Source organism: Lissotriton helveticus, chromosome 7 (assembly GCF_964261635.1).
Source record: "Lissotriton helveticus chromosome 7, aLisHel1.1, whole genome shotgun sequence".
Lineage (NCBI taxonomy): Eukaryota > Metazoa > Chordata > Amphibia > Caudata > Salamandridae > Lissotriton > Lissotriton helveticus.
In genome coordinates, this window is record NC_136068.1 from 165,364,092 (window position 1) to 165,377,569 (window position 13,478).

General features: G+C 45.9%; 1 protein-coding gene across 1 annotated transcript in view; it reads right to left on the reverse strand.

The window, feature by feature from the left end:
* The window catches only part of CSE1L (chromosome segregation 1 like), a 399,917-nt gene that overhangs the window by 168,527 nt on the left and 217,912 nt on the right, over positions 1–13,478 (reverse strand). The window contains exon 15 of the mRNA XM_078651858.1: positions 7,235–7,371. Within this exon, the coding sequence (XP_078507984.1) occupies positions 7,235–7,371 (137 nt within the window). The remainder of the gene's footprint in view (positions 1–7,234; positions 7,372–13,478) is intronic.

A 13,478-nucleotide genomic window follows, 5' to 3' on the forward strand; every position in this document is an offset into this window, starting at 1 on the left:
GCAGGTGCCTTGTACTTCTTGTCAAGGCGCGGAAGCACGGCCGGGATGGAGTTAGGCCGTTCCATAAGTTTAAGCCCCTCCTGCCATATGAAGTCAATTATTGGGATGGTATGTACTTGCTTCAAAGGTTGATACTTGAAGTCATAAAGGATGCAGGCCTGTTTGACGTCCATAGGCAAGTGAAAACGTTTCGCGGCTCTCACCATCAAGTTGTGGAAACCCCCAATGTCCACTGGGGGAGAAGCCAGGGGAGATGCAGGAGGAGGAGACAGCGTCTGGGCCCAATAGTTGTCCCAATCTGTAAGGACAGCGTCGTCGTCCTGGTCCGTATCATGGCGGACATCATCATCATCATCAGTACCAGGATCTGGAAGAACTGGTGATCGTGGCTGAGCAACAGGAAGTGGCTCTTGTGCTGGAGGAGGCGGAGCAGGAGAATTCTGCACTGAAGGTGGGAATCGGCGATTATAATCGTCTAACATGTGTTGAAGGTTCGATATCAAACACACCGGTATTTGTGCCATAGGAACCTCGTGGTCAACATCCAGCTGGTCATCATGAACTTGGAAGAGTGAACCCCTGTCATCAATGTCCTCATCCTCATAGTCCTGATATTTTAAATTGAGCTCCGAAGGACTTGCTTCAGGACGAAAGATGTCATCAACATAAGAACCACCTGAAGATTCATCCTCTGCAGACGCAAATAGTTGAGCAGGGGGGGCCAGAATCACCTTGAAGAGGACTCCAATCCAGCGGAGCAGGACGTTTTACAATTGAAGCCGTCACCACAGTAAAGGTTGTTGCAGTCGCTAGAGAATAGTGACCAGTCAATGGTCCCGTCGGCGAGCTCGTGGTCGAAACCGTCGTCTAGGGATTCGACAATGCAGAACCAGGCATCGATGATTAAGCAGAAGCCATCGATTAAGCCAGGACTTTTCCCTTCGATGGTGCGGCTGTCGTCGACGAGGTCTTCTTCGCCGTCGACGAGGACGTGGTCGTCGACATTGAACTCAACGTTGACGAGGCTACCGCCGACGAAGGTGGTACCGCCGACGAAGGTGGTACCGCCGATGAAGGTGGTACCGCCGACGTCGACTAATGCTTCTTTGGCAAGGACGTAGACGAGACAGATTCTTCGCCGTCGACGAGATCTTCACAATAGAGGTTATGGGCGTAACCTCATGGTACGTCGACGACGATGCAGACGTTGTCGTCGTCTTCGTCGACATAGAGCATGTCGTCGTCATCGTAGGCACAACGTCGACTGATCTTGTCGTCGACTGGCGCATCGACGAGCTCGTCTCTGAGCTGGCGCTCGTTTTGGACGATGAGGGCACAGCTTGGGACTGCGACGCCAGAGAACCAGGTCCCGTAGGCCGGCAGATCCAGTGGGGAGACAGACTTTGGAGCGTCCACAAACGTCTTCCTTTTTAGGAAAGGAGAAGGCATCTCAGTCTCCGCCCCACGCTTAAGAGGTCTTGGAATGGTAGGGAGACACACTCTCCACATCAGATATAGGATTATCTGTAGTCTTCAACTTCTGTAGTTACAGAAGGAGACGGGCCTCTCTATCCTTTAGAGTCTTAGAAGAAAATGTCCTGCAGAACTTGCAGTTCCTCACCTCATGGTCCGGGTACAGGCAATAGATGCACTTTTTATGAGGGTCCTCATGGAACAGGGGTAGTTTCCCACATGAAGAACAGGGTCTGAATAAAGATTTCTTTGTAGAAGGCATTTTTTAGAAGTTGAAAGGTTTGAAGATAGAAGAAACTGAGCAGAGCTCAGGGAGACTCCCTTCACACGACGTGCGGTAGAAAATCTGAGGGCTTGAGCTTCTGAGGAGAAGGTTCTGGAGGGTGCTGCAGCCTGATGGGCTGAAATGTGGACTATTATAATGACATGGATATGTTACTAAAGTGAATTCTCCCTTTGGGCCTATGTTCTATGGTTCTTTTAAAATTTTCTTTATGAATGAATATATGTGTGTGTGTGTGTGTGTAACTACCATTTTATGTACCTTGGGACTCCCACTTCGACGACAGGGAATCATTCAAGCATGTGAATCTATGAAAGACACCCTAATACTGGAGAACTTAGTTTTGCTTTCAGCAGGTGCGTGAGATATCTTAATACCGTTGATTCCCTCGTCATCTTCTTGTGTAGTTTCTTCTTGCTGCACCATTGTGTGAACCTTTTCCATTTTGCCACATAGCACCTTCGTGTGCTAGGTATCGTAGCACCCACAGGGTGCTCTCCGGTAACCTTAGGTGTGCAAACTCTACGTCTTCAGGAGCCATACCACTAGGCTGAGGCTCTCTGGCTCTGGGTGTAGTACTTCTCCATTTAGCATGGAAAGTAAGTCTTTTCTTTTCCCGAACTAGTGGGGTGGCCCCTGTGCCAATTCGATTATTTGTGAGTACCAGGTCTGCCTTGCCCACTGTGGTGCCACCAGGCTCAGTGTCATGTTGTTCACCACTTGTTGAGTACCCTGTGTATCAACCGTATCGGGGGAAAAGCGTAGGCAAATGTTCTCGACCAGCTTATCCATAGGGCATTCCCCTGGGATCGTTCCCCTGGAAGCGAAGTATCTGCATTTTGCTCTCGTGTGCCAAATAGGTCTATCGTCCGTGTTCCCCACCTCCTGAATAGCCTTTGCGTTTCCTGTGCATTAAGCTCCCACTCGTGGGATGCTGAAGTCTGTCTGCTGAGCCAGTCTGCTTCCACATTGTCCTTCCCTGCAACGTGTATGGCTCGCAGGTCTATTTTTAGTGGGATGGCCCATCTCCATATTTCCTGCGCTAGGTTGGACAGTGCGACGGATTGTGTTCCTCCCCGTTTGTTGATGTAGAACATCGTTATGTTGTCTGTATCAACACTCTCTGGTTGTACAGTTCTTTCTGGAATGCCTTCAGGGCAAGGAACACGGTCTTCAGTTCTAGGTAGTTGATGTGTCTGACCGCATCTGCTGGAGTCCAGGGACCCCTCACTTTGAGTTTGTTCATGTGTGCTCCCCATCCCATCTGTGATGAATCTGTGGTGATGGTCACCGTTGCGGTTGGTGGTGTTAAAGGCTTCCCTTTTGCTATGTTCTCCCTGTTCCACCACGTAATCTCCTCCTGCACTGCGTGCGTTACAACCACTAGATCTTCCCAACTTCCTGTAGGTTGTGACCGTTGTTGTAGCCATTCCTGGAATGGTCTCATGTGGAGTCATATATTGGGGACCAGGTGTATGCAGGACGCCATCATCCCCCATGATCTTGCTCACTGTCAGAGCTCGCCCCTTCTGGTAGTGGCGTGTCTCCTTCAGCAGGACCAGTGTTCTCTTGTCGCTGGTGAACACCTTGCGCTGTATGGTGTTGATCTGTGCCCCCAGGAAGATCTTCACTTGCTCTGGTTCCATTGAAGACTTCCCCCAGTGTATTAAGAATTCCAGGTCTGGTAGTGTCTGTGACCCGCTGCGCGTGTTCCTTGCATGTCCTGTGTGAACTTGCTTTTATTAGCCAGTCGTCGAGGTAAGGGTATACATGAATCCCTTCCCTGCGCAGGTACGCTGCCACGGCTGCGAGACATTTGGTGAACACCCTTGGTGCAGACTTTAGTCTGAAGGCTAGGGCTGTAAACTGGTTGTGTTCTTTGTTGATGGTAAATCTTAGTAGATGTTTGTGCTGCCGGTTAATGGGAATATGCAGGTAGATATCTTTGAGTTCTATGCTGGACATGAAGTCTCCGTCCCTTATCTGAGGAATGACCTCTTGTAGGGATATCATTTTGAACTTTTGTGTCTTTATGTATTTGTTTAGGAACCTTTGATCCAGGATGGGGCTTAGCGTTTCGTCCACTTTTGGAACTAGGAAATAGTTTGAGTACACTCCCTTGTTCCTTTCTCTGAATGGAACTGGTTCGATGGCCTACTTTCGGAGGAGTTCTTGTGATTTCTCTAGGAGTAGCGCTAGTTCTTTTCCTGAATGAGCCTTCCTTTTTTGGTTTTCTGTTTGGATACGGCATAGGACTGGAAAAAAAAACACCAAACTGTATGATGTCGAGTATCCATTTGTCTGTAGTTATTTTCTTCCACTCCTGGAAGAAGTGTCTTAGCCTGTCTCCTACTGGTGTTACATGTTCGTTGTTGTTTGGTCCGTGTAACCCCCTCTTGTTGGCCTTGTTGTGCTCCACCCTCAGAGGGGTCGTGTGGGTGGTCACACTTTGCATGACGGAGTCACATTGAGGTGGGTTGTTGACCCCCATCTTCTTGTTTGCCCTCCCGCGAAAGGACTGGCCCCGAGGCCAGTACTGCCAGGATTGCTTTTGCTGCCCCTGCTTCGATCGATTGTTGCGCTGGTGTGCCTGCTGGAATGTCTGGTGTGACGTTCCCGGCTGGTTTCCTCCCCTTCCGTTTGGTCTCCTTGTCGGGGTACCCCTTCTCATCCCTCTGAATTGTAAGGCCCCCATGGACCTAGCAGTTTCATTTTCTTTCTTGAGCTGGGTGAGTTTCTCATCCACCGGCGCCCCGAACAGTGTCTCTCCATTGAAAGGGGTGCTCAGAATGTTGTTCTGTACTTCTGGCTTGAAGACTGAGATTCTAAGCCAGGCCTGCCTTCTTTCTGTGATTCCTATCATCATAAGTCTGCTGGATGTGTTAGCCCCATCCAAGGCCGTTTTCACTAGGTGTGATGCCCTTTGCTGGTATTCCTTGGGGAGGTGCTTGAGCAGTTGCCCCATCTCGTCCCAATGCTGGTACTGGTGTCTGTTCAGTAGGGCATTGTAGTTCGCCATGCGCCAGCGTACCGCTGCATTTCTCTCTTTTTTTTTCCCAGTTAGGTCCATTCTCCTACTTTCTTTGTTTGGTGGTGAGCATGATGTTGTTGGGACGTTTGCCCTCTTCTTGGCTGTTGCCGCAATAATGGAGTGCGCCGTGACGGATCCCTGGATGTAGGGAGGATCCTGAGAGGAGTGTTTGTAATTTTTCTCCGTCCTAGGTGTGGCAGACCTGCAGGTCGCTGGATCTTTGAACGCTTCCCTCCCTTGGCCCATGACACTCAGGAGGAACGGACTTTGAGTGGGGAGCAGGGTCTTCAAGAGTAAACATGCCTTTGGTTTTTCCTCCTCCACTTTGACTCCATAAGCCGCTGCTGCGTTCTTGATGACCATGTTATAGGCCCCAATGTCATCTGGTGGCGAAGGCCTCGAGTCTCCAAGGGCTTTTCCGGCTTTTCGGAATGCCGAGCCGAAACTCGTTCGCTGGTAATCGTCGCCTTCTTCCTCAAAGTATAGGCCCTCTTCCTCTAGGTGTTCCTGGGGCTCGGGAGTTTTCGGCGGCCTTTCGGCGTCAAACTCCTCTTCCTCTTCTATTTCGAAGATAGTCGGCGGCGGTTTCGACGGAATTGTGAATCTTCATTTTCTCGTTGAACTCTCTTCCTTTGCAGGATGTTCTCCATTTCGGCCTCGAGCCTTCTCTTTTTCCTCTCCATCTCGGCAGCATGCTCGGCTTCGAGCGTTTTGGCCGATCTCTTTGACTTAGTCGTCGACATCGAATTGACCTTCGGGTCCTTCTAATTCGAGCGGTCTTTTTTGGGGGACGTGCTTCGACGACCTTGGCTTATCACTGGTCTTCGCCGCCTGGGAGTCCTTTTCGAAGGATCCGCTGCGCTGTTTGTCTTTGGATGCAGCTGCGGCCGTTGAGGTTTTTGGCGCCAGTGCTCCCTTGGAGGACTTCGACTCTGTTTTTCGAGAGTCCTGCTCGGGCTTTCGAGAGTCTGTCGGGGGTTTATGGGTCGACGTCTCTCCTACCTTTTTAGATGCCTGCTTATCGGTCTCTACGACTGTGTAATCATCTGGTCCCTCGGCGATGTGGTCCTCTTTGTCACTGGAGAGGCCCAGGTCCCGAAGCGACAGAGGTTGGCCTTTGCCTTGCATGGTGTAGTTGGGCTCTCCTCTGTCTTTCTCTAACCCGTAGTGTCTTCGGGGTGAAGGCAGAGCAGGCGTTGCAATCCTTGCTCTCGTGGTCGACCGGTAAGCGGAGGTTGCAGACCGGGTGCTGGTCCTTCTGCGCGTATTTGTGGTGGCAGTTATGGCAGAATTTAAAGGGTGTTTTGTCCATTCCTGTGCTCAGGGGGCCCCCTGTGTGCGCATTCTCTGTTGGACGTAGAAGATCTCGAAGTTCTCCTCCTCCTTCATCGCCCCGGCCTGGTGATCTTGTTCCTCTGTATCTTCTCCACTCTTTTCTGTAAAAATGTCGTCTTTTTCCTCATCTTTCCTCCAAAAACTCTGGAGCCTCTCGGTGACGATCCAGAACCAACGGCGGAAAAAAGAATCTGAAGATGGCGCCCAAATGTGGGACCTTCCGCAGGAAGCGTGCCGACGTCACAGGAAGTACACCAAAAGGTGGGACATAGACGCCCACCTGGGCTACAAAAAGAAAGAAAGAAAAGACTACGATTCCGGACTCAACCACTAGACTGCGGAATAATGCACAGCATAGTGAATCCAGTAAGATTCATGCTGCAAAAATCTGTTTTTACCCACAGTGGTGGGAAAGGTGACAGGAATAAGGTCATCCTGATGTGTTTTTCTTGTTTTAATACCATGCTCAGAATTGGAGGCTTATAAAGAGAGGACTTTTGCTGGATTTTGTGTCCCCAAACATTTTGCATAGGGCCCTATCCCCAAACTTATGTTCTATTATACACCATCCTTTATCAATTCCACCTCCCAATCCACTTCACCAGGAAGCTAAGAGGAGTCTCTTGATTACCAACCTTTGGTAAATACTTTCAAAACAATCAAAAGATCATGCGAAGCAGTATTTGTGTATGTTTGACATGCAAGTATTATTCCTTTCACTTTACCTTTCAAACAAAGTGCTTCAAGTACTAATACTGCTGATAAGTTCTTTCATGGCAATCGCCCAATAATGATCATGGCTGGCTAATACTGCTTTCAGACTGCCGTCCATGCACTCTCTAAAGAGGCCAATAGAGCAGGCAGACTAACAGATCTCGCTTTAAATTCTCACATACTATAAACTCTGCGTGTCGATTAAGTATTACAATTCTACACACCAATTTAGGGGGCAACTAAGCAGATGATGTGGTCAGCAGCTGACCTCAATAAATAGGCATTACATAAAAGTTTACAAAATGAGTCGCAACTCTATTCCATCCACCCATCATTATACATTTTTTCCAGCCCTTTGAAGTAACATTAACAAATACAAAAAAGGGATACAAACTTACAAGGTAGTGTTGTCGGATCCTCTCATAGTGAACAACCGTTCAAGAGCATGAGCTGCATAAGTATGCACAACTATACTTTCTGCTTGGAGGTAATTAATTAAGAGGGGTATGGATGCCAGAAGCTGCTCTTTAGGGATCTAAAAAAAAAAAAAAGTTAGTCAACAATGTATAAAAGTATTTCATGAACCACTGGCACGTTAACTCAGTCACTTCAGAACGTTTCTGGGACAATATAATTACATTTTAATTTATTTTCCTTCTTATGTATAAGAACGTTCTCAACATACACCTGAAATGATGGGCCTACTTCTCTGAAGTGCCCACAAGATCAAATGTGAGTGTAATATAAAATACTAGCACAGAAAGAAATGCTTTAAGTTAAACAAATAAATAGTACACAAACAGTTATACAGATGGGAAAAACAGGATAGTAGATATGTACGTAATAAAGAGACAAGCAAGGGAAAAAAGCACAAATAAACAATCGACCTACAGAAGTACAGCAGATGCTTGCTTCATTCACTGGTTACTAAGAAGCATTCACTCTGTACGGTATTTGTGGTTTCCCAGGGCCAACAAAACTACTGTGCTCCAAGTACATATTTAGTCTGCTCCATTTGGCCAAATGAAACACCTAGGTTCTCAAAAATGAGCAGCCACAGTTTACTCTATGGAGTTACAGGGGTTATAATTCCAAATATAGCATGTCACAGTAAGTAACATTGAAACTTAATGCTAACAGAGTGCTTTATCATAATAGAAGAATACGATTTTTACCTGCACGCAAGAAACAACAACGGTTAAAATCAGGACAAAGGACAATTTAAAAAGTGGTGGCACCTTATAAAGCAGAGCCACGTCCCCAAAAGATTTTAGGGTACTTATGGACCAGGTTTACTGTAACACTGGTTCTCTTCAGGATATTAAACTTTGGGAAGCAGCAGGTGGAAAGCAGTGCCTGCAGTTGGCACTCAATGGAAGTTAAAGTGTCAGAATTTCTACTAGTGAGATACAGCAAGAAAAACACAGAACTCTTTCCACTAGGGCGACATTTTTAGAGATATCCAGAATAGGTTACGGGAATATTTAATTAGCAAAGTTCTGTGAGGCAGATAACTTGATGGACAGCATAGTTAAGAGTTTTTAGCTTCATACTAGAGCAAAAAAGGAAACAAACCCGCCAGCAGCTGATGCACTTGATAATGTTATCCTATTACTGATTTGCCTACTGAGGAAAGAGTGCTCTGACTGACTACACTGTACCTGGGCGTCCGTCTTTCTCTCAGCTTGCACCATTTGTTCGAACAACATTTAGGTGTAGTTGTCAGGTCAATAAACTACTGTTTAAGCAAATTACTTGAAGAAGTAAAAATGTTGCTGGTAAAACAGCTGTAGGTAATAGGAGGTGGCAGAGCTTATTATTTCTGGAAACACAGCATGGTCTCATCTGGGCAGTGCTTGCGTGGTCTCTTCGAGACATTCTGTATTTAGGTATGGACTTGAAGCTCCGACCATCTTTAATTAGCTCCGGTCCCTGTACTTTGTAAATGGTGGCTTTTCATTGGTCAACAGGCTTCGTAGTCCCTCCTTAGTACCACCTCTTCTCTTCTGGTAACCTCCCATGAGGACAAACCCCAGTTACACATGTTATTAAATAGGCTTTAATTACAACCTCCAAGCACTATTTTCTCAAATAGCTTTGTCCAGCCAGGACACGCCCTACCTTAATGCTTTATCTCTCCATTTTTCAGCGCTGCACGCCTCATTTAGCATAATGGCGACCAAGCTTTCATTTTTTTATTTGTTGGCCGAATGTGGCCACATGACTTTGTTTAATTACTTTTTTTTAACATGGCGGCACCTGCGCTTTAGAATTTAACATTTTAAGCTAAAGCGCGGATGACGCGATTGCTTTAAAACTAAACAAATAGAAAAAAAGTGATTCTTTTCTATTGCTTTACTTTTGAAACAATCACGGCAACTGCTCTTTAGCTTAAGATGTTTAAAGCTCATGCGCAGGGGCCACCATTGTAACAAAAGTAAGCAAGTAGAAAAAAAAGTGCTGCCGCGTTTTTTTCTTCCTATTTGCTTACTTTTGTTATAATCGCAGCACCCGCACTTGAGCTTTAAACATCTTAAGCTAAAGCGCAGGTCAGATATGGTTTAAAAAGTAAAGCAATAGGGGGAAAAAAGGTTTGTTTTTTTCTATTGCTTTACTTTTGAAGCCAGAATGGCAGCTGCGCTTAAGATGCTCAAAGCTAAAGAGCGGGTGCCACAAAGGTCTCGCATTTGCGAGAGTTTAAGTTATTGACATTAATTGACCGTGTCCTATTTATGCGTTTACAAAACTTGCAAGTGGTGTTTACGCACCACTTGCAGGTTTTGTAAACTCATAAAAGGCATCATTTACAAAGCCAATAGCTCATACTCTCGCAAATACCAAACCTATTGCATTTGCTTGTTTTTGAAGAGGCAACTGCCCGACCAGTGCTGCTGAATGTCAATGCATGCATAACCGACAGCACACACTATTTAATTCTGTTTAATGTATTTTGAGGAGTTTTTTCCTAAGCACAAAATGTATGCAATGCACACAACTCAGAATATGCACCGCTTTTTTAATAGGCTGATTTGCAGTGCCTGTATCACTTTTCAAAGTGGTCAATTAAAATGTTCACTCTTCTAATGACTTCAAGTTCTCTCCAATGTGTGAGCAAGACGTAGGAGGAGTCAAACAAAAATAGTCTTTAGACATCCAACACACAATTGTGTAGATCATTCAATTGGGTGCTCCACCTCCAGAGCTATGAAATCAGCAATTTCATCTGGAAACATACTGTGCACTATTTCACAAGCAACTTGTGATCATTGTTTCCGACAAATTCCACTAAATAAAAGTTTAGCAAAAATCAAACTCCAAATATACATTTTATTCCAGTGTGTAAGAACAAGGCCATTGGGACAAAAGGTAAGTTGAGTTTACAACCCTTACATAATGTGCCAACGCAGTTCAGGGGGAAAGTACTACCAACCATAAAGCAGAACCACATGCCAGGTGGTACAGTAGCAGAAGATTGATGCGAGGATGTGACTGTATGCAGTGCTAATCAATACTCGGTAAAATAGCTAGATCTTAATATCTCAGCCATTACACAATCAAATTCAAGGACATCAAGGAGAGTGAAGAAAATTATTCCAGCTGCCACCTACCCCAGTGTTATTCAAACAAACAAGGGGACCCGGAAAAATTGGCTGAGGACCACGGGTAACGATTATTTTACAAAGAACAATGGTTCTAAGCAAATAGTAGGTTATCAAAAAAGATAGAACATAGACCTTGTTGGGTTACTATATAGATCCAATGTCCAGCCGGACAAGGAAGTTTATCCATACAATGGTTGGGATAAAGAGCAGGTACTTCGAACAACATTAATAGTGGGGCACAAGCCTGTACCCTTCGACAAGGGGGAAGTGTGGGGAAATGGGACAACAATACGTACAAATTAAACCGAACAAACACCAAGAATAATACAGAAATACAGGCAAATTCTTTGAGCTGTGGCAACTTGCATTCGGAAATAAATTATAGCAAGTTTAGCCAAAATAGACACCACAATATTGAGACATAATGGACATTTTTTGTGGTATTATTTAGAACGGTCGACGTCTCGATCCCTTGCTCATAGATAAAACGGGATCATCAGGACTAGAAAATAACATTTGCCTGGTGTTTTTAGAAGAATTTATACCTGTCGGAAAAGAATACAAGCATTGGAAATGCAATAGGTCTCGCAGCATTAGAGTTAGTGCTTTTAGAATTGTTTATGGGTTTTTGTGTAAATCTTTAGCATTTTTGTTTCCTGTAGCCAATGCTAAAGAATTAAAATAAAAAAGCCATAAACATTTCTAAAAGCTCTAACTCAAATGCTCCGAGACCTATTGCACTGTGTGAGGGTGAGGGGTTGAGGGTGAGTGAGGGTGAGTGAGGGTGAGGGTGGGTAGTGAGGGTACAGAATCAGGTAGCCAGATTTTGATTTAGTATTGGTAAGATGCTACAAAGGACCCTAACCATCGACCTCTTCACTGGCTCTTAGTGAAGCAAAGAATTGATTGAAACATTCCCTGGACCATTGACAAAGACACCTGCAGGTACGATTCCAATGACCCCACTACTGTTTCCTGCCAGGATCATAAATCCAGTATCGAACACGTGTAGGTGAAGTGGAAGAATGTCTAAGGAATAGCTTAAAAAACAAAAAGCAAAAATCCGGATCCTTCTTGCCGGTGGGCGAGAAGGGGAGATAAAGTGAGGGGGGATTGCCAATCAACAAACACTAATGGAAAAGCTGAAAATAGTAGCTTTTCACGCACTTCCTTAACTAGACTGACTTTTCCTGTAAGCTCGCCAGCTCTCCTTTCGTACACCTGTCACAGTCCGCAGTTGGCCACCTATATTTGTCTATTCTTATAGAATGAACAATTCATTTAGTCCCATAGCATCCAATGCATAACTACAGCCAATGCTTACCCAAGAAAATGGGGCAGACCTCCGCATGGAATGAGTCACACAGCCTCACCTCTTCACCGTGAGCAAATTTTAACATTTCTGATTTCCTATTTGGCTTGAATGGCGCAAAACTGCTAATTTGACGTAAAAGGCCAAAAGCCATTGGAAGTGAATGAAGCATGAACCGTAGGGGTATTTTTTTTTTTGGGTTGAATTTGTGAAAACAATATTGTTTTGCATTTCGAAATGTTTGCCGAAATCTCCCATTACTTTTTTTTTCATGCAAAAGATAACTTTGAACAAAAAAGTCACATAAGATGCTGACAAACTACTATTTCAAGCGCACAATGTATCTACGTGAGGTATCTGAAAACGAGTTTCCCACGAGTGTAAATGCGAGACGTGGCATAAAGTGTAATTTTGCGTAATACGAAATTCCTGATTTTTGCAACATTTGCTGTCCTAATTTAAATTTTGCCTCGCCTACATAGGTGTCTTCTGCAGTCATTACCTGCCAAGAAGCTGGTGAAAAGGAACCGCATGCTGAAAAGCCCTACACATTTGCCGAGTTAAATCCTGATTTAAAACATTTGGCTGGAAAATGATGCAACATTTTAGACGAAGCTGACAATTGCTTTGGTAATCGCTGGGAGACGCACATCTTGCGTGCCTTCTGCCTTTGCTTTGAAAAGCGAATAAAAGAAAGATAGCATGAAAGATAACTCCCTGCCTTTGGTCGAACATTTCCACTAAGGAATCGTTTAGCAGAGGTGACCTACTTAAACCTGTATTTGACGCTGAGCTCAGAGGCTGTCTAGTTTCACATATCTAATTAGCGACGGCCTCGCCACGGAGCACACCCATATATTTCCTGTTTGGGGCCACTTCTGACCTTGGGCTGGATACTGCCAGGCTTGTTCAGACAGCTGACGGGAGCCGCGTGTAGGCGTGCACAGATAGCTGTGGAAACTGTTCCTTTCAAATGGAAGTCCATTGTATGAGTTGGTGTGTTTTCCAAAGCAGTGTGGCCCGCTCCAGTGGCACACAGGCTGGGGAGGAGAGGAGGAGGGGGGAGGAGAGTAGGGGAGGCACGGCCTAGCGGCCGTGCAATCAAGTAGTGAGGGGGCGGAGCTGGGGGAGGGTGCGAGAGAGAGTAGGCAAGGCTAGCGGCAGGCAGGCAGGGGAGGAGAGGAGGAGGGGGGAGGAGAGTAGGGGAGGCACGGCCTAGCGGCCGTGCAATCAAGTAGTGAGGGGGCGGAGCTGGGGGAGGCTGTGGAAGAGAGTAGGCAAGGCGACACGGCGGGAGGGGGCGGAGCGGGTAAACAAAGACGGACATGCACGCGCCCGTGACTTTTAAGGTCAATGCGCATGCGCATAAGCTTAATGCGCATGCGCATTGACCTTAAAAGTCACGGGCACTGCAAGGAATCGCCACGATTCCTTGCAGTGTGGATAAAGAGTGGATGAGCCCCTATAGTCTCGCTTGCTCGATGCGCATGCGCATCGACAGGCGAGACCTAAAAAGGGGAAGGAAAAAGAAGAATTTGTCTATGAGAGACAGCAAGACAACATATAATTAGGCCTATAAGAGACCGTGACACAGTCATTAATTAAGGGTGAAAGCAAGGTCAAAGATCTAGTCGTGCCTATGCCGTGATACATGCTTGCGTGGGTCCGAGGCAAGGGGGGTGATGAATATTTGTCCACGTGGTTCGTAGTGAGTGAATATCTAGGCAG